This window comes from Aquarana catesbeiana, linkage group LG05 (assembly GCF_042186555.1).
Source record: "Aquarana catesbeiana isolate 2022-GZ linkage group LG05, ASM4218655v1, whole genome shotgun sequence".
NCBI classification, from domain to species: domain Eukaryota; kingdom Metazoa; phylum Chordata; class Amphibia; order Anura; family Ranidae; genus Aquarana; species Aquarana catesbeiana.
In genome coordinates this window covers 251896627-251918975 of record NC_133328.1, presented here as the reverse complement: position 1 = coordinate 251918975, position 22349 = coordinate 251896627, and the positions used below count along the sequence as shown (strand labels likewise).

General features: G+C 41.5%; 1 protein-coding gene across 1 annotated transcript in view; it reads left to right on the top strand.

Annotated features, from left to right (window-relative positions):
- Positions 1-22349, top strand: part of TRIO (trio Rho guanine nucleotide exchange factor) — a gene marked incomplete in the record, with an annotated part of 1361655 nt that overhangs the window by 673179 nt on the left and 666127 nt on the right. Inside the window, 1 exon segment of the mRNA XM_073630705.1 lies at positions 8858-8967. Within this exon segment, the coding sequence (XP_073486806.1) occupies positions 8858-8967 (110 nt within the window).

The window sequence follows — 22349 nt, the reverse complement described above, 5'->3', positions numbered from 1 at the left end:
TACTTTAATAAAACTTTGGAATTTTTATAAAAACCCACTCTTCCATTACTGTCCACTATATCCATAGTAACTGTCTTTGGGTCCAGGGAGACCACCTCCCTCGTGTTCTGCTCTGGTATCCTATTTATATATGAGTACATAGGAGGCCCTGGACTGAGAGGTGCAGAGGAGGCCCTGGTCTAACAATGGAGTACACCAAGATCCCTAGACTGTGAGGGGGTGTAGAGGAGGCCCTGGACTTGAAAGGTGGGGTTGGTGTGGCAAAGGACCTGGATTCGGAGAGCAGGGTGCAAAGGAGGCTCTGAACTTGAGGAAGGGGGGGGTTGTAGAGGAGGTCTTGGACAAGGAGGGGGGGGTGCAGAAGAAGAGGTCCTTGACGTGGAAATGGTGGTTGGTGTGGCAAAGGTCCCTGGAGGGTGGGCAAGGGAGATACTGAACTAAGTGCCTGGAGGTCCCAGATTAGGAGAGGGGGTGTCTGGAGGTCCTGGACTAGGACAGCATGTGCCTGAAGGACTTGCCAGGGAGAACGAGCCTGGATCTAAAGCCTGGGCTTAGGAAGCGGCGCCTGCCTGGGCCCTGGAGGGTGAGTTCACAACATAAATAGGGACATTTATAAATTGTCTCAAGCAATGGCAAACAGGAGCTGAGAGACAGGTCGTGTGATAGATTTATTGCTTGTTTGGCTGTACTTCTCCTGTGGATCACAGCAGTGCAGGTTATTTTGCACTCCTGTGACATGTTTTCAGCTGACAGTGGGCTGTCGTCCCAGAGCCGGTCAAGGCTAGGCAAATATTGCATCCTTATGGTCAAGATCTGCTCACATGCCTGGATCGCCACAGCCCAGTGTTTCAGTGAGCGAGGGGGGGGGGGGGCAGAGTAGAGAGCCAGAGACTGACAGTCACCAGCTCTCTGCTCAGGGAGGACTGAGTGATCAGCGGTGTTTGATTACTCGGTTCTCAGCCTTCGAGCTGGTGGGGGGACAGATGTAGCATACACCTACCTAAGTATGATTAAAAAGAAAAGATTCAAATATCTGACATCTCCTCTTTCCTGCTATCTGGCCTTCATGACAATTAGGCCTCATTCACATGGAACATATGCGTCCATGCCCAATGTGATGACTGTGTACCGCGTGAGGATACTTGGTGTTCTGTGCATCCCTGTACAGGCAGTCCAGTCAAAGTCATTTGGGACTGCATGGACAGTCGAATGTCAAAATTTGATACGTAGACAGGAAGGGATGCATGTATCCGAACGCGCAGTGTATGCATTCGGATCTGTGCACCCACTTCTATAGATGAAGCTCTCTAGATGTGGCTCAGCATACAGGACATGTCTCAGCGCCTGTCTGAATGAGCCCTTAGGGGAATTAATCAAAACTAGAGCAAACAGAATCTGGGAGCAGGTATGCATGGCAACCAGTCAGCTCATAGCTTTCATTTTCAAAGCTGAACAAGCTGAAGGTAGAAGCCAATTTGTTGCCATGCACAGCTATTCCAGATTCTGACTGCACTAGTTTTGATAAATTCCCCTCACTGTCTTTTACATTTCTTACTCCTGACTAGTGCATTCTAAGTACAGCACCTGCTTTGTTAAAGTGGTTGTAAAGGCTCAAGGTTTTTTTTTTTTTTTTCAGAAAAGATTTTATGGAAATGATTGTACAAAAAGCGTTTACATATCGTATAACATGTAGAACAAAATAAGCTTCCATGGCGTATACAATAATGCAATGTCTTATATCTTAAGTCATGGAGAATCGAACATTATGTTTTATTTACAATCAAGTGTACTTGAATATTGAAAATCTTGTAATTACAGTCGGTTTAACAGGATTCTAAAACAGGCATACCCTTCTTATGTCAAGTCTTATCTTAACTGGTAACATTACCACTTAGACCGCTATCAACAGGTTTTCTCGCGGTAGTTACAGAACAGGCGGGGCATTTAACTTGGTCTTGTTTAATTCAGGGTTTAATTGGGTGACTATGAAGAGTCCTTTTAAACTGGTCAATTAGTTATAACGTCTGTGCAACTTTTTTTTTTTTTTGTACTTTGATCGGCTCATGGCATGGGGATCATAAGAAGTTTTGAGTGTGGGGTGGATAGAGGAGGAACTTAAGTAGTGAGAATAGAGGTAATAAGGTGGGGAACAGAGAGCAGAAGAAGGTAAGGGGGGAAATAAAGGGAGAGGGGGTGGGGGGCGCTCTTCGAATGTGTGTCTCCCTCTTGAGTGTACCTCCCTCCAGAAAAGCTGGATGGAGTCACACTCCCACCAAATGTGGATCATGGATCCTACTGCCTTTTTACATCTCCAACATACGTCTGGTATTGAAGGTACGAATTTGTGTAATCGTGATGGGTCCTGTATTTAATGGTTAATTTTGTAACCATTTTCTTGTATCGCTACATTTATTGAACCTTTATGTGCATAAGAGTAGATGGTTTCCCAGTCTTCCTCCGTCAATGTCAAATGTAAGTCTGTCTCCCATGAATAACGTGGGATTTCAGTAGGTGCTGTTAGATTGTTATTTTGAAGGAGGGAGTAAATTTGAGAAATGATGTGTCTCTGAGATGTGTCGCTCGAGCAGAGGGATTCAAATGGTGTTAGTTTTCTAGTCCATATTGCAGTTTGTGTACTAGACGTTAGATAGTGTCTTATTTGTCTATACGACCAGAAAGGGAATGTGTTTGTGTGAGATTCTGATACCAAGTCCTGGTATGATCCTATGGTGCCCCTGTCAAAAAGTTGGTGGGCCCTAATCTCCTCATGTGGCCATTCATTTTGCAGGAATTTCGTGGAATCACCGGGAGGGAACTCTGGATTTCTGCCTAGGGAAGTAAGAGGTCCTAGATGAGTAGACCAACCATGTAGTGTTATGGCTTTGTTAAAGGCCAGTAAAGTAGGAAATATAAAAGCATGTGTCTTGAGGGTCTGGGGTCACAGTCGTGTTGGTAGCCAGGGGAGAGTATGTGTAGGGGTGTGGATATAGCATTTTTCTATTGCAACCCATGCTTTTTCTAGGTGATGTATTTTCCAATCTACAATTCTAGTCAAATGGCATGCTAGATGATACTTGTGGAGGTCAGGGAGGCCAATTCCCCCTCTGGTTTTGGGAAGTGTTAGTCGGGTATATTTTATTTGTGGAGGTTTGCTTTTCCACAGGAAGGCCGTGTACATTTTTTTGTATGTGGCAAAAAAGGAGGGGGGTAGATGTATTGGGATTGCCTGCATAAGGTATAAAAGGCAGGGGAGAACAATCATTTTTATTAGGGCAGCAGGCTCAAGGTTTTTACCTTCACGCATGAAGGTAAAAAACCTTCCCTGTGCAACAGTCCCCCCAGCCCTACCTAATAGTTACCTGAGTCCCCTCTCGATCCAATGATGTTCATGAGAGCCTTTGCTCTCCGGGGGACTCTCACTCCTGATTGGCTTTTGTGAGCAGCGGGAGCCATTGACTCCCGCTGCTGTCAATCACAGCCAGTGAACCAACCAGGAGACAGAGTGGGCCGGAGTGTGCCTGCTTGGATGCCTCCATAGCAAGCTGCTTGCTGTGGGGGCACCCGGAAGGAGGGAGGGGCCACGGGCGGCAGCGAGAGACCCGAGAAGAGAAGGATCCAGGCTGCACAGAGCAGGTAAGTATAACATGTTTGTTATTTAAAAAAAACAAACAAGACCTTTTTTTTTTTTTTTTAAATCAGAAAAAGGTTTTATTTTAACTTTCACAGTACATTGTATATGATGTTTAGTATACAATAGCAAAAAAAGGGGGTAAAACGTTCAACATTCCATAGTATGCTGTCAGTTGGTACAGTGTATACAGAACCTTGTAAATACTTTTTCTACTACTGTGTTATATAAAAAAACGTATAAGAAAAAGAAAGGGAAACAGTTAAACTTTTTTAGACCCTCAGAGCCCTGAGGGTGTGATAAACCTGATCAAATTGGTTACCATGACCCACCACGGTTCTCTATATCCCCTTGGATTATATACGTCACCAAGCATTGGTAGACACTAATTGGTAGTTTATGTGCCCCCCACTGTTGTAGGAGCCTGTCCTTAATCAGCTGTGGTGCCAATCCTGGGACATCCATCCAGGCCTGCCATAATGAGTAAAATTTACGTGGGAAATTTCTGTGTTGGTATGTTAATTTCTCTCTTATTAGTAGTTTAACTTGTTCCACCCGTTGCCTCGTAGTGGGCACCCTGGGGGTGATCCACAGTTGTGCAATTAGCTTGCACGCAACATACAACAATCGCAGGACCGCCGCATGAGCCAAGGGGGTTAGAGCATCCTCGTCCAGTGCGCCCAGCAGACACACAACTGGTTCTCGTGGAATAGTTATCATATAAACCTTGAGATATCACGTCTAAAACTTCCTTCCAATAACGGAAAAGTTTGGGGCACTTCTACAACATGTGGATTAGGTCGCCACGATCACCTTCACATTTCGGACAGAGTGGAGTATCCCTAATCCCCCGTATGTGCAGCCGTACGGGAGTCCTATATGCTCTGTGTAGCATGTATAAATGTGACAATTTTTAAGAAGCAGATACCGACACCAAAGAGACAGAAAAGAGACAAAGATCCCATGTCTCCCGATCTATGATCCCTATATCCCCCTCCCAACCTCACCTACAGGGGAGGTTGGTGGGGTTCTATATGACATTGAGGATATGATAGCATCTAGAGATCATTCCCTTTTTATTGTCCTCCATGAAGATCCCCTGTATCAATGTATGGTCAGTCAGATCAAGGGGGGCGTGGTTTGATTGTGTTTGTAGTGCGTGGCGTAACTGCAAATATTTAAAAAAGTTGATGCGAGGTATGTCAAATTCCTCTTGGACTTCCAGAAAGGACTTGAGATTTGGTCCGTTGTATAGTTGTGACAGATAGCTAATTCCTAACATTTCCCAATTCCTGAACCCCTTGAGTTTTAGTATTTCTTTGTAGTTAACATTGCGCCATATTGGTGTGTGGCTTAGAAAGCCCCTTATCCCTAACATTTTTTTGGTATAAGCCCATAGTTTTTAGCATCCTCACCGTGGGGGCCTCAGGGTCTAAGTGCATGTATCCTACTTCCAGACACGCAAGAGCTGTCATATTCTCATCACGTGTGGCTAGAAGTCTATGGATGGGGTCCGCTAGATCTATCGCTCCCCAGCTGCTGAAGCTGGGATGCTAGGTAGTAGGCTCTAGAATGAGGGACCGCCAGGCCACCCTCATCTTTTCTATATTGTAGTGTCAATAAACTAATCTTCAATATTTTTTGCACCAGATCAGTTCCCTAAATTGGGAATCTATCCTGTCAAACAATCTTCGAGGGATCCATACAGGGGAATTGTTGAACACATAATAATTGTGGTGCCCATACCATTTTAATAAGATTAATTCTCCCTACTACTGACAATGGCAGTTTGCACCAGGAGTTAAATTTTTTACGGAATTTGCTGAGAAGGGACTAGATTAAGAGCAATGTATTGGGACAGGTCTGGGTACACCTGTATACCTAAGTAGCGAAAAGAGGATACTATTTGCACCATCTCCGCACCTTTAGGCAGTGGGTCTATTATGGGATCTACTGGCAGTAGCACCGACTTATTCCAATTAATGGAAAAGCCCGATAGTTCTCCAAAGTCTTTGATAAGGGTCATGACATTTTTTAGGGTACCCGGCGTGTCCCCCAAGTAAAGTAGGGTATCATCTGCGTACATTGACACCACGTCGGTGCCCCTGCTCTGCTTGAACACTATTATGTTTGTGTCTCCCCGTACCCGCGCTGCCAGCGGTTCCAAGACCAGGGCAAACAGCAGGGGCGACAAAGGGCACCCATGTCTGGTGCCCCTAAACAGTGGAAAAGCTTCAGACAGCTCCCTATTAATTCTGATCCTAGCCACTGGTGCGGCATACAGTAGTTGGACCCATCTGATAAAATTAGCCCCCAGGCCATATGTTATAGCACTTTCCACAGGTAAGGCCACTCGACACTGTCGAAGGCCTTAGCTGCTTCCAGTGAAAATATAGCTCTGTTGCCCGGATTGTCAACAGGGAGCTGTAGGTTCAGGAAAAGCCTCCTAATGTTTTGGGCCGTTGATTTAGTGGGGATGAACCCTGATTGTCCCTGTGCACTAGTTTGTGTATTACCTGAGCTAATCTAGTTGCCAGCATCTGGGCCAGTAGCTTGATATCTGCTGTGAGCAGGGGAATGGGCCTATATGAATCTGGCGAGGCAGCATCTTTGCCCAGTTTCACAAACAAGACTTTAATATCACTTTAATCTGTGTGTAACAAAGGATATACAATAGAACAGTTTTATTTTATTAAAATGAGTGTACTGAGGTTTGTACTGTCTTTTACATACTCGCTTGTAGCACAATCGTTAAAGCATATATGGCCATTTAAGCCCCTCCCACTGTTGATGCAATGTGACCACACCCACAGTTTTGGCTCGGTGCCGCTATGTTGCCACATACCATTTTTCTTAGGGCGTGGGGGGTGGGGGGGGGAAATGACCAGCCGCGGGTGCCAGATGTGCTAGCTACGCCGCTGCACACACACACAGTGTATCACAGATATTTAAAAGCTTCTTACCAGCCTGTAACCTTTTCTACATTAGAAAAAGGCATTGGTTGTAGTATGTGAATTGGTGAACTTTTGACTTTCATGATATCTAGGATTTAGGTAAAGCATGCACATAGACTACAGTACAGACTGTACAGACTAAAGTGTTTTCTGCATTTATTTACAGGGCTCCACCAAAAAAAAACTAATGGGTTCATGACCTGTCTTCTTATGTCTCTTAGTTTTTTTTGGGTTTTTTTGCCACATAGCAGCTTTCCTAGCTTAAAATATTTGTTTTTGATGCACTAGGTTTAAAATGCTTGCCTTTTCTTTCTTTCTCCAAAGCTTTCAACTCTGACAACTTGTAGTTTTTAACATACAGAATTTGCCAGCATAGAATATGGCTTGAGATTTTAGCAAAACTTGTAGAATAATACTTGCTCTATGGGCTAGATAATATGGAAGAGCTGCTGTCTTCAAGACTGAACACAGTAGAAATGAAAAAATGGCCATGGTCCCCCTTGTAGCTGTTACTCCTGTATATCCCAGTTCAGCTAGTGTATTTCCTTATCATCCAAGTTTGTTTCTACTACAAAGTGTAGAAACAACTTGACCATTTATTTTCCCCTCTTAAAGGCTTTTCTATCTATGATCGCATTGTGGCAGGCAAGCATTTTAAACCTAGTGCATCAAAAACAAATATCTTAAGCTAGGAAAGCTGCTTTGTGGTAAAAAAAAAAAAAAAAACTAAAAGACGTAAGACAGGTCAGGAACACATTTGTTTTTTTTTTCCAAAAAGTGAGCTTTACCTTCTATGTTGGATCAACTAATTTATCACATGAACTGTCATTCCCGTAAAGGATGCCACCTCTATCAAGGTTTCCTTGTGTCAAGTTTTGCTTTTTGCTCTGGCGTCACAGGCAACAAGGCTCTGAGGTATTGCAAGAAGACTTTTCTGTCGGGATCGGATCAGAGTGACTTTCCAGGAATTGAAGGAATAGATGGTGCAATTGCTCAAATATTAGCGCAATGCAGAACTAGATTCCAGCTGTTTGGTGTGTTACATTAGTTTAACCTACAGCATGTAATTATGCAGAGGTTTATATGGCTAAAATGCTGGTTGGCCAACCAAGCATCTTAGAAAACTCTCAAGATCAACTATTTAGATGAAATCATCAAGGTGTAGGAAGGGCACTCATCTCATTCAGTCTTGCAAACCCAGAACCCTCTATGCAAAATATATTTTTTTGTGCATAAGTGGTCCTTTCATTCTTGTAAGGCAACTCCCCTAAAACAACGACCTTCTGCCATGAGGTTTTTCAAGCTGGCAGCCTTGACCTTTAAGGGTTGACCTTGTTTTACACAAGGATAAGGACTTTTTTAAGCCTTTTGCCAACCACCTTACTCCAAGTGTCACTTAAGTCGATAAGTCTTTAAATTTGCAACAGATAAGAGGTTAGAGTCCCTCTTTAAGGCATCTTCTTTAGTAGGAGCTGCTCTGCAGCCGGTGGTTAGAGTTTGCCGAGACCTTAAGATCCGTTTGAAATGTATTCTCTCTTCCATAGAATCACACACGGAGGATCTTGCCATTTGACAGCTCTGGGAAGATTTTCTGTGAGTCTTGAGTTTCCCATTAGATACCTTGGTGGATTCCTTATGGCAGCTTGCAAGGATGGGCAATATGTCTGCTCGCATGAGAAAAATCCTTTGGCTCAAGTATTGGTTAGCGGAAGTGGAACTTCTCTGAAAAATGGCAAATTTAGAGACTGCCCTTTAAGGGAGTGTCAGTGCTTCCTGGACTGTTCACCATCAAACCTTTTTTATATTTACCTCTGGCAGGTAGATGTTCACGTGTCTGTGGATTCCAGTTTTGGGTGGAAGTTTCTGTAGGCAGCATTGTAGTGGAGTTTCCCTTGTTCCATTTTGGGCATGTTTGCTTTATTGCTGCATTGCCCACCCCTCAAGTTTAATGCTTTGGACATTTCAAGTAGTCATGTATATGAACCTTTTTGTGTTATACAATTAAGAAATTAGGATTTTTGCTTTATCTATAAAATCATTTTCTTGTAGTACATCCATCCCCTCTTTTCTGTTCTTCATGCTTGCTACAAAACTGAGGCTTAGCTGACCTGGGAAGGGTTATGCCTGGGTGGGGATTCCTGCTTTGTTTTGACCAATGCTCATTCAGCTGAAGTAGTCATGAATTTGTAGTCTGTATCCTATGATTTACTGCAGGGAAATAATTTTACAGGTAAACAAAAAAACCTAATTTCTTTTTCTTTTAAACATTTTTCAGACATACCTATGGGAAATGACAAGTGGCGTTGAAGACCTTCCACCTGGTATAGCAAATAAGGAGCACATTATTTTTGGGAACATGCAGGAAATTTATGAGTTTCATAACAAGTGAGTACAAATAATCAAAGATGATTAACATGTAATGTATTTTGAGTTGTTATTGCAGTGTTTCATTTGTTAACCAGTTGAGCTCCAGGCCTTTTCTGGCACTTTTTGTTTACTTATTGAGGTTGAAAAAAGACACAAGTCCATCCCGTTCAACCTTAAAAACAATAAATAAATAAAATAAATATCGTACAATCCAATATACCCAATTTTATACCCACAGTTGATCCAGAGTAAGGCAAAAAAACCCCAACAGAGCATGCTCCAATTTGCTACAGCAGGGGAAAAAAATTCCTTCCTGATCCCCCAAGAGGCAATCAGATTTTCCCTGGATTAACTTTACCTATAAATGTTAGTACCCAGTTATATTATGTACATTTAGGAAATTATCCAGGCCTTTCTTAAAGCAATCTACTGAGCTGGCCAGAACCACCTCTGGCGGGAGTCTATTCCACATTTTCACAGCTCTTACTGTGAAGAAACCTTTCCGTATTTGGAGATGAAATCTCTTTTCCTCTAGACGTAAAGATTGCCCCCGTGTCCTCTGTGTTGACCGAGAATAACTCAACACAAAGTTCACTATATGGACCCCTTATATATTTGAACATGTTGATCATAATCCCCCCTTATTCTTCTCTTCTCAAGAGTGAATAAATTCAGTTCCTGTGATCTTTCCTCATAGCTGAGCTCCTCCATGCCTCTTATCAGTTTGGTTGCCCTTCTCTGCACTTTCTCCAGTTCCCCGATATCCTTTTTGGAGAACTGGTGCCCAAAACTGAGCTGCATATTCCAGATGAGGTCTTACTAATGCTATGAACAGGGGCAAAATTATATCTCTCTCTCTGAAGTCCATACCTCTCTTAATACAAGAAAGGACTTTGCTGCTTGGCAGCAGCAGCTTGGCATTGCATGCTATTATTGAGCTTATGATCTACCAAAACCCCCAGATCCTTCTCCACTACGGATTACCCCAGTTGTACTCCCTCTAGTATGTATGATACATGCATATTCTTAGCCCCCAAGTGCAGAATTTTACATTTATCAACATTAAACTTCATCTGCCACATAGTCGCCAAATTAGACAGTGCATTGAGGGCGGCTTGTAAATTGGAGACATCCTGTAAGGACGTTATGCCACTGCATAGCTTGGTGTCATCTGCAAAGACAGAAATATTACTTTTGATCCCAGACCCAATATCCTTTATAAAGATATTAAAAAGTAAGGATCCCAGCACTGAACCTTGGGGTACACCACTGATAACCTTAGACCATTCAGAGTAAGAATCATTAACCACTACTCTCTGAATTCTGTCTTTTAGCCAGTTTTCATTCATTAGGCCTGTAGACTTTACCTTACACATAAGCCGCGTGTGGGGAACGCTTTTGCAAAATCCAAGTATACCACGTCCACAGCCACCCCTCTGTCCAAGGTTTTACTTACCTCTTCATAAAAAGAAATCAGGTTTGCCTGACAACTTCTTCAGTATCTTCCCGACTATAGAACTATATATATATATATATATATATATATATATATATATATATGTATAAACTATAGAAGTTAAACTAACAGGTCTATAGTTACTTGGTAAAGACATTGATCCCTTTTTAAATATAGGCACCATGTTTGCCCTGCGCCAATCCAGTGGTACTATTCCCGTCATTAATGAGTCCCTAAAAATTAGATACAATGGCTTTGAAATTACAGAGCTCAAATCTTTTAGGATCCGTGGGTGGATGCCATCAGGTCCAGGTGCTTTAATCACCTTTATTCTGTCTAAATATTTCTGGACCATATCACTTTTGAGCCATTGTGGATCATTCGGGGCTGTGTCAATACCACCCCCATTATGGACATGAGCTCCCCCATGCTCTTTTGTATACACAGAGCTGAAGAAAGTATTTAATAAATTAGCCTTCTCTTTGTCCCCAGTCACCCACTCTAGATTATTTTGTAAAGGACCTACATGCTCAAAAACTTGCTTTGAGATCACTTCTCACATAGAGACAGACCCTGACACCTTTCCTTTTTACCCTGTCTCCAAAAGAGTGCATAGCCAGGCATATTAATAGCCCAATCATGTGAGGATTGAAGCCAAGTTTCAGCAATACCGATTACATCATAGCTCTCCTCATGCACCTCATGCAGTTCTTGCTGGAAAAAACATTTTAAGCAACAGACAGCATGGATTTACATGTAACAACCTGCATATTTTTTCTAAAAAATGACTTTGAATCCCCAAACATTAGATAGTTTTTTAAAGCAGAGGTAATAGGGAATAAATTGGTGGGTTTTGCAATTTTTTTGTTATGCGGTATTAGCACAGCGGTTTTTCAAGTGCAATTTTTTTGGAAAAAAACTTTTTTTTTTTTTTTTTTTAATGCTAAAAAAAACACAATATATAACCCAATTGTTAACTATACATGATGTTACACCAAGTAAATAGATACTAAACATGTCACTCTTTGAAATTGTGCACGCCCATGCAACAGTGTCAAATAATGTAAATTTTACTATCCAGGGACGATGCTTTAAAAGCCTTTACAGGTTACCACTGTAGATTTACAGAGGAGGTCTAATGCTAGAATTTCTGCCCATAATCTGACAATCGTGGTCATACTTCTCCTGTGGGATGATCGCTGTTTGCATGCATGCAGGACCAAAGCACAATCGCCATTGCGTGGAGCATGGTGGGAAGGGGACACTTTTTTTTTATCACTTTTATTTCTGTCAAAATGAATGTAAATATCCTTGTGACAGAAATAGGCATGTGAAAGGTACTCTTTATGGAGAGATCAGGGGTCTATAAGACTCCAAATCCATCCTCTGCACTTAAAAGCATTCAAAACACCAAGATCCGTGCTTTCAAATGCTTCTGATTTTATAAAATGGCGCCATTGACATCCAGGTAAAACCGGAAGTGGTGTCAGGTCATCCCTTCCGGGTTACCATAGCTGAAAGCCAATCTGGGTATGGCGGGAGAGCCTGACAAAGCCGTGGAAGGTATAGGGATAACTGCAGCTGCAGACGTCATCCCCGTTATAACCACTTGAAGTTGGGTACGTCGCTGGTCAACAAGTGGTTCATTTAGGGTAGTTTGACACTGGCCAAACCACAGCGCACCTGTGGTTTCCCATAGACTTTCTATTATGTTCTGCACTTTTGGTGCATTTTCTGAAGACGCAACAAGTCCTGCAAGTTGCATCTTTGGTGCACTTTCAGTAAACACACCAAAACTTATTGTGTTAAGCATGCAGATCTGTAGATTAGCTATTGAGGAGAGATCTCTGTCGCATATTTGTTTAAAAGCTTAAAGTCTGGTCCAATCCTAGTGATGCTTAAACCTACTCCTACTCCCAATGTATGCCCTATGCTAACTAACCTGTAAAGGAAAAATGTGTATACTTGCCTAATCTAAGGGCGTTCTGGTAATGTAATCAGGTCCCTGTTTTTGGTTTCAGTGTAGAGGTGGGATAGGAGACAATAGATGCCCCAAAGAAAGTCTTTGGTTGACGTCACCGTCATAGCACTGCAGCTTTTTTCGCTGCTATGTCCTCTCCACTGAAGCCAACCGCTGAGGAAATTATATAACTCAACCACAGCACCCTTAGTTTAGCTAAGTTCATGCATCTTCCTTCTGCAGGGTAGTTAGTATAGGGCTTAGAACATAGTGGGAGTAGGTTCAAGCTTAGTTAGCTTTTGACCGGTCTAATATTTTATGTATTGCAGAGTCACAGGTAGATCAAAATAAGAATTTAAAATTACCAGGTGTGTCGCATTTTTCTGCTCCTAGCTGTTCTTGGCTTCTCCTTCCTCAGCTGCTACATTACTGCAACATGACTGCTGAGGATATGGGTGGGAGAACTGCTCCCGACAAAGCTTTAGTATATGTATACTGTTCTGAGCCTATATTCAGAAGCCGCTCTCCTGCACACAGCGACAGCATAAAGCATTGACGTTCCCAAAATAGTGTAAAAATTCTGGCACCTGCATAACTAAAAAAACCTCATCTATCCATGTTCAATCATCAATGGCCGCATGAAACAGATAGTATTCACTGAATTCAGTGTAAATTTTCTAGGGAAAAATCTAAGGTTGCAGGGAACTAAAAGCCCCAGAACTTTGAGCCTTCCAAGGTTGTAGAATACTTTAAGCAATATGGGGTGAAGCCTGTGGTGTACCTCCAGAGCCTTATGTCACAAAGGTTTGTGGGATGGCAGGGTGTATTGCTCCTGCCTGCACAACACACAACTCTTTTTGTCTTGTGCACTGATTGCGATCACTGTGGTGTAACATATTAGGGGAAGCAGGACGTGGCACAATACACCTGGCAATACACCCCATTATATCCTGTGTTGTAGAGCAGTCCACTTTGTGCAAGGCAAGGACTTGCAGGCATTTTGCCATTTCCTTCTGTTTTACCCTCATTGCTCAAAGTCTTCCTACTCTTCATGCTACTGGCCCTTTGGCTGTAGCTGTCTGATGTTCTCTGTTCCAGTGCAGGACCAGCAGTCTTCCATTGTACGGAAGGATGCTGAGGGCTCATCCACATTCCAGAGCATCAGACAGTGGTGGAGAGTTATAAAGTATATAGTTCACCTTATTCATCATCCCCTAAGCAAAACTAATAGTTAAACTTTGTTGTGGGGAAGGGGGACCCACTTTAAGAAGAATTGTATTATTTGAACCATTTACAGTATCTCACAAAAGTAATTACACCCTTCACATTTTTGTAAATATTTTATTATATCTTTTCATGCGACAACACTGAAGAAATTACACTTTGCTACAATGTAAAGTAGTGAGTGTACAGCTTGTATAACAGTGTAAATTTGCTGTCGCCTCAAGAGTACTCAACGCACAGCCATTATTGTCTAAACTGCTGGCAACAAAAGTGAGTACACCCCTAAGTGAAAATGTCCAAATTGGGCCCAAAGTGTCAATATTTTGTGTGGCCACCATTATTTTCCAGCACTGCCTTAACCCTCTTGGGCATGGCGTTCACCAGTGCTTCACAGGTTGCCACTGGTGTCCTCCTCTTCCCCTCCTTCATGATAACATTACGGAGCTCCACCTTCCATTTAATGATGCCCCACAGATGCTCAATAGGGTTTAGGTCCAGAGACATGCTTGGCCAGTCCATCACCTTTACCCTCAGCTTCTTTAGCAAGGCAGAGGGTCGTCTTGGAGGTGTGTTTAGGGTTGTTTTCATGTTGGAATACTGCCCTGCGGCCCAGTTTCCGAAGGGAGGGGATCATGCTCTGCTTCAGTATGTCACAGTACATGTTGGCATTCATGTTTCCCTCAATGAACTGTAGCTCTCCAGTGCCGGCAGCACTCATGCGGTCCCTGACCATGACACTCCCACCACCATGCATGACTGTAGGCAAGACACACTTGTCTTTGTACTCCTCACCTAGTTGCCACTACACACGCTTGACACCATCTGAACCAAATAAGTTTATCTTGGTCTCATCAGACCACAGGACATGGTTCCAGTAATCCTTGTCCTTAGTCTGCTTGTCTTCAGCAAACTGTTTGCGGACTTTCTTGTGCATCATATTTAGAAGAGGCTTCCTTCTGGGATGACAGCCATCCAGACCAAGTTGATGCGGCGAATGGTCTGAGCACTGACAGGCTGACCCCCCCACCCCCACCCCTCCAACCTCTGCAGCAATGCTGGCAGCACTCATACGGCTATTTCCCAAAGACAACCTCTGGATACGACGCTGAGCACATGCACTCAACTTCTTTGGTCGACCATGGCAAGGCCTGTTCTGAGTGGAACCTGTCCTGCAGAGGTCCTAGAGAATAAATTGGTGGGTTTTGCAATTTCTTGTTATGCGGTATTAGCACAGCAGTTTTTCAAGTGCAATTTTTTGGGGAGAAAGAAAAAAACTTTTTTTTTTTTTAATCTAATGCTAAAAAACCACAGTGAACGCTGAGCATGTGCACTCAACTTCTTTGGTCGACCATGGCGAGGCCTGTTCTGCAGCTCAGTTTTAGGGTCTTGGCAATCTTCTTATTAGCCTAGGCCAGTGATGGCGAACCTTGGCACCCCAGATGTTTTGGAACTACATCACTGGCCTAGGCCATCTTTATGTAGAGCAACAGTTTTTTTTTTTTTCAGATCCTCAGAGTTCTTTGCCATGAGGTGCCATATTGAACTTCCAGTGACCAGAATGAGAGAGTGAGGAGACGACACCAAATGTAACACACCTGCTCCAAATTCACACCTGAGACCTTGTAACACTAATGTGTCACTTGACACCGGAAAGGGAAAATGGCTGATTGGGCCTAATTTGGACATTTTCACTTAGGGGTGTACTCGCTTTTGTTGCCAGCATTTAGACATTAATGGCTGTGTGTTATTTTGAAGGGACAGCAAATTTACACCGTTATACAAGCTGTACACTCACTACTTTACACTTTTCTTTTGTAGCAAAGTATAATTTCTTCAGTGTTGTCACATGAAAAGATATTATAAAATATTTACAAAAATGTGAGGGGTGTACTCACTTTTGTGAGATACTGTAAGTATACTTACATCTGCATGGTTAGTGAGTCAGCAGCTGTATTCACTACAGAATCATGTGTATATTGTTTTTAATTGGAATCTTAGCTTGAGATTCAAGTTGTTTTAACATGGTTGTAAATAAACATGATATTTTATGAATTACTGTTGCGTTCCCTTTCAAGTTCATAATTCTTTGCTTTTGTTTTATGGCTGTACATTCTACAAGGATGTGGCAATTGAGTGGTATAATATATAAGCATGCAGAAAATTGTTATTTCTCCTTTCAGGTCAAGATTCGGTTGTGAACTTTTTTTTTTTTTTTCTTTTCTTTTTAATCATATTATTTTTTTATTGAAAAATTGTTTTTTTTTTACAACAAAACAAAAACATACCAAACAGAAGGGTACAAAAAAACCCAAAAAAACGTTACTGGAGGTTTTTTGATGCTTCCGAGTCTGATCACTGTCAGTAACCCTCCACCCTGTGTGCATACTACATGGCTTTTCACTCTTTCAGGTTACTCTTTACTGATTTCTGGCAGCAGTTGTGGGCAATTGGGCATTCTCACTGTCCAGAACTGTGATCCTTGCGCATTTTAACAAGGTTACAGTCATTTTGTTGAATGACTCTGCCTCATTTTGTGCCTGACAGAAAATAATCTGTCTCTTACTAGAGCCCTTTGTTCATCACAATGTGTAGGGTTCCTTTTTTCATGTTTTCCTTTACTTGGGTCTCCCAAACTGACAGTTTGGGCAATACTCCTGTATCAGGATCAGAGGTTGATGTCTGAACAGACACCACAGCTTCCTATTGATCTGGCTGGTCAGATAATGCAGGAGGCTAAGCATTATTCTTTTTTTTTTTTTTTTTTCCAAAATATTTTTTGAGTTTTCAAAATATAAAATAATAAACATACCAAAAAAAAGTGGAATTCACAGGTTCCTTACTCTATTATTAACATATTATTGATAATTCAACTGTACGTTTCTGTAGTAGCAATAACAACATTATATGTACATAATACTATATTCACCATCTGAAATATCTCAGGTCTTCCATTTGTAGTTACATTTCCATGTTTTATAACTCCTTTGCCTGGACTGTTTAGATCATTTCAATTTCAATTTCTCATTCTAACTTATATTGTGTTTTTTATAGAATTTTTCCCACAGCGCCCAACGTTTTGTGATACCTTTTAGATTACCTTCTTGAAATGCAATGGATTTTTCGTATATGTAGGAGTCATCAATCAGGTTTAGCACTTCCTTTACAGATGGAGAAATGTTGGACTTCCACTTACGTGCAATGACTAGACGTGCTGCATATGTAATATGCATCACTAACAAGCGTCATGAAGGAGGATAAAGGTCCATATCTATGCTTAAAAGGGCTTGTTCAGCTTGAAGTGTGTTTAGTATACCTGTTACCTTTGCTACCAGTTTTGCTATAGCTGCCCAGAAGCTACGTAGAAAGGCACAGAACCAAAGCATGTGAGCTAAATTTACCACCTGCCTGCATTCTCTCCAGCATAAGTTGGAAGTATTTTTCATATACTTTGCTAGTGTATAAGGTGTTTTAAGTGTATAAGTGTTTCTTCTGGGCTGCTTCTCTGAAGTTAGAGCATTTGGTGTGGGTATAGTTACATTTTATCGCTTGTGTCTATTGGGATTGAGAAAAAGTTATGTTTAAATCTGTTTCCCATTTTGACATTTCAAAGTGCAATTTGTTGTGAAGGATATTATAAATTGCTGTTATTCCTTTCTTGTACTTGACTGATCACTGCCACAATTCCCATATTGGATCTGGAAGTGAAAAGTAGTGTGCATTTGTGGTGGCTAGTATACTGGATATTCTGGTGTAAGTCATAAATTCTATTTTAGGTAGTAAGTTGGTGGAATTTAGCTCTGAGAATAGTTTTATTTGCGCTTGGTCTATCAGATCGTGAATAAACTGAATACCATGATTCCTCCAGTGTTCTAGTTCAGGTCAGGGGTAAGGAATGATAGTGCTGTTATTGAGAGAGGTATTTTTTTATGCTTAATATGTGTGTTAATATGGCGGTTAAAGTATTTCCATGTCTGTAATGTGGCCTCAATGGTTGGATGTTTGTGTTGTTTCGGATCGGCTATGGCTATGGAAAGCAGTATTTCATTTTTGTCTCCTTGCTCCACTTGGGCCTGCTCAGTTGCATGCCAGTGTTTCAGTTCTGGGGAGTTAAACCAGAAGTTAAGTTGCTCCAGGATTGCCGCTATGTGGTTATCTCTAATATCTGGGACACCCATATCTCCTACTGTCCTATGTTTGGTGAGAATGTTATGTGTATTCCTTGCCTTCTTAGCTTCCCATACAAATTTAGATAAAGAACGTTGCATGTTGTTGTAAAGGGATACTGTTAGATCTGGAGCACTCTAAAAAGATAACCGGGCCAGGCTCCATGGCTCACCCCTGGCTTTGTTTTGTCGCACGGTCCCAGTTTTGGCTATCGTGTGAGTAACCTTTTTGGCATGGCCCATTATGCCCAATTTTCCCCTTTTTTGCTGATTTTGTTAGACCCATGAAACTATATTGCTTTTCATACATTTTTTATAGAATTTAGATGCATCCGGCTCCTGAAGAGTGTATTGAAGTCCATGAAACGCAGCGTCGGGCCTACCTTTGATGCATCAAACACACATTTACCAATCTTCAGATGTTTTTTACTTCACATGACTTTTATCTTGCTTGGGGGATCAAGATGCATAATTGTACCTACCCATGTCCCATGGTTGTATATACATAGATTTATTGTCTATATGCGATTATTTTATGTCTAATGTTTACAGTGCGTTTTTATGCCATGTTGATCATTGGTCCTTAATAAACATACATATATTTGCACCTCTGAGTGTGATTGGGCTGCATCATGCACACCTCATTCAAAGTCCCAACCTCCCCCCCTCTTTCTCTAAAAAGATAAAGGAGTTTGTGGAGTAGAAACATCTTAAATGCTGCTAACCTTCGTGACCATGAGCTATAGTATTTCTTAAGTCTGTTTATTTCTTTCTCTAATTTTATAACCAGAGGTTCAAAATTGTGTTTAAAAAGTTGTGAGAGAGGGTTAGTCATTACTACCCCTAAGTATCGGATGTTTCAATCAGCCCACGTGTATGGAAGTAGCTTTTGGATCTGAGCTTTTACTTCGGAATCAACTGCTATGCTTAATATACTGGACTTAGAAGCATTAATCTTATAATAGGAAACGCCATTAAACATTTCTAATACCTCGTGTACCGCTTTCAGGGATTGAGCTGGATTTGTAAGCGATAATATGACATCATCTGCAAATAAGGTTATAGTGTGCTTTTCTTTTCCCATACGGATTCCTTCAATCTGAGGATGGGTTCTAATCCTTTCCGCCAAAAGCTCCATCATGAGGGCAAAGATCAGGGGAGATAGAGGGCACCCCTGTCTTGTCCCATTTGTGATGGCAAACTGTTTCGAGAACAAGCCCTCAGCAAACACATGTGCCGAGGGCCCCGAACAGAGAGCTGTTATGGCGGAAAAAAATTGACCGGTGAATCCAAACTTCGAAAGGACTTTAGAGAGATAGCCCCAATGTATCCTATCGAAGGCTTTCTTGGCATCCAGTGACAGGAGAACCGAAGGCTGTCCGTCACTGGATGCCGAGTGTATTACGTTCAGTATTCTCCTTGTGGCATCCATAGCCTGCCTACCTTTCGCAAACCCAACCTGGTCGGGTTTTAACAAAGACGGTAGTAGTTGTGCTATCCTATTTGCCAAGAGTTTGGCGTACACTTTTAGATTGACATTTAAAAGTGATATTGGTTTGTGCTTTGAAGTTTTGTGCTTTGTCCGGCTCCTTCCTTGGTTTGGGCAATGTAATTACTGTTGCTTGCAGCATTTCTGAGGGAAAAGAGGCCGAGGAGGCAGCAGCTTGGAACATTCTTTGCATTATTGGAGATAGGATATCTGTGAAATTCTCCGAGGAGTATCCATCAGGACCAGGCGGTTTGTTAACTGGCAGACTAGCTATAGTCTTTTTTGTATTCCTGAAACTGAAAATGGGGCGTTTAACATGTCCTGACTTACTGGTTCTATAGTAGGTAAAGAAATGTCATTAAGAAATTGCTCTATCAGTTCTGGTTTTGGTTGGGGTGTTGTCTTGTCATCTTTCAAATTGTATAAGCTTTCGTAGTAACTACTGAATGCATCAGCTATTTCCTTGGGATAAGTTAGTTTAGATCCATTTTTTGGATGAAGTATATAGGGAATTCTTTGTTTAAATGTTTTGTCTTTAACCTGCTTAGCCAGTAGTTTCCCTGCCTTATTACCATGTGTATAGAAATTGGCTTTTAATTTATGTATGTTGCATGAGTGTTGGGCCAATAGTAAGGTACGAAGATTCTTTCGTACCTCAGCTAATTTGTTGCTTGTGGTTATTGTGGGTGATTTTTTGTAAAGGGATTTTAAGAAAGTGATATCTTTTAGAATATCATCCATGCACTGCCTCCTCCTCCTCCTCAACATTGCACTTTTTTTAATTAGAAGTCCTGTAATAAATGCCTTATGGGCATTGCAAAGTGTGAATGGATTCACATCCTTGGTATCGTTATTTCTAAAGTATTCTTGTAATGAATTTGCAATGTCCCTTGCTATATCCGGATCAGAGAATAACTGTGTATCATTTTTCCATCTATTTGCTCGGGTCGAAAAACTGTGGCACCCCACAGTTATGGACACCGGAGCATGGTCTGTCCATGTAATGCTTCCTATCTCTGATTTAGAGGTTTGCTGTAGTAAAAATGTATCCTGTAAGAACATGTCTATCCTTGAGTATGATAGATGGACCCGGAAAAAGAACGAAAAATGACTTTCCGTGGAATGCTGATATCTCCATACATCATATAGGTAAGCAGATTGTGCAAAATTAGAAATGATTGGACTACGGGCATTTTTGGTCGTAGTATTAGATATGTCCATTTGTAGGTTAGATACGGCATTCAAGTCGCCACAAAGGATTGTATGCCCCACTGTTAAACCTTTTTCCAAAGCTTGTTTAGAAAGCGCATCTGTTTTGTGTTTGGGGCATATGTGTTGACTGTAGTGTACCCCACATTGTTGATCTCGCAGGTTAGTATGATGAATCTGCCATCTTTGTCACAGTAGTTTGATATATGTTTGAATGCTACCATATGTTTGATTAGGATGACGACGCCTCATTTCTTGGTGCATTAGCAAAATATGTGTGGGGAAATTGGCTATAGGATAAGTTCGGGTGATTACCTTCTTTGAAATGGGTCACTTAGATGCAAAAGATATCGCAACTTTGAGTACGTGCTTCTTTCCATATGTCTTTTTTGTGGACTGTTTAAGCCGTTGATATTTAAGGAGGTTATCTTGAAAGTCATTGTGAAAATGAGTGTATCCCTTTTGTGTGGGTGTATTTGGATTGATGCCCTTTAAGTAAATGAAATTGGTCTTACCCTGCTAATGCTCTAGTGGTAGAGAAGAACTGTTGAAAGTATTTGCAGATTCTTACTTCTGTGACGATGTTTCTTGGAGTGCTGTTGCTTGGGAGTGAATTACGTATATCATTACGTACAAACTTTCAAACCTTTTGGAACTGCAAGAAAAAAAGTTTAACAGTCTGAAGAACAAATAACAAAATAGAAAAGGTAAAAATTGCGCTGAGTCTTTAAAAATTTTGCGATTTATTTGAAATCTGCTTCTGGGGTTTGTAGTAACAGTATGGATGCCGGGTGGATCTTCCGGATAAAATTGATCAGAACCGTAATGAAATGGCATTAACTGCATAAAATGAAATGCAGTCAGATATTCGGTGTTAGAGGTTGCTCCTGCAAGGCTTTGGGCTCCTCGGGTTCTTGGGTGATGATTCTCCATTTTCCCAGCAGCCTTAGACCCTCTTTTATTGTATTTATTTGGAGTTCTTGCTCCGCTTTGATAATTATAAGGGTGGCTGGGTAATTCCAACGGGACGGGATGTTGTGGTTTCTGAGTGGTTTTGTTATGGTAATAAGGTTGCATCTTCTCTGCATAGTATGGGTAGAGAGGTCAGTGAAGAATGATAGCCCTTGCATGCTGTCTGAGAGGTGGTCGGCATGTCTTGTGACGTACATCAATTTTTCTTTAACCCTGTAGTAATGGATCCTAGCAATCGTATCTCTAGGAAGTTTTGCAGGGATGTGTTGCGGTTTTGGAAGTCTGTGTATACGGTCTATGACCAGCTCCTCCAAAGGTAAATCAGGAAGGGTCTCTTTAATTATATTGGTTAAGTAAGCCATTAATTCAGGGGGTTTGACCATTTAAGGAATACCTCTTATTTTAATGTTGTTCCTTCTGGAACAGTCCTCCAGGTCGGCGACCTTTGCTTTAAGCCATACTATGTCATCTTCATGCTCATTGTGTGTGTCAACCATGCTGTTGAAAGTTTCAGTGAATTCCCCCATTTTACTTAAAATATAGGTTACTCTATCACTAACCTCAGCCACCTCTGATTTACATTGTTTCATGAGCTGCAGCATGTCTGTGTGAATTGCACTTCTAAGGGACACCAGCATGTCCTTTAGTGTAGAGTCCATAACAGGCTGTTTTTTTGTAGGAAATGCAGCTATGGCCTCCTGGAACTCAAGTGTGTCATCCAGAGATGTGCCTGTGTCCCTATCCTCACTGTCAGCGGATGTACAGTTGTATGCAAAAGTTTAGGAACCCCGGAAAATTTCCATGATTGTCATTTATAAATATTTGGGTGTTTGGATCAGCAATTTCATTTTGATCTATCAAATGACTGAAGGACACAGTAATATTTCAGTAGTGAAATGAGATTTATTGGATTAACAGAAAATGCGC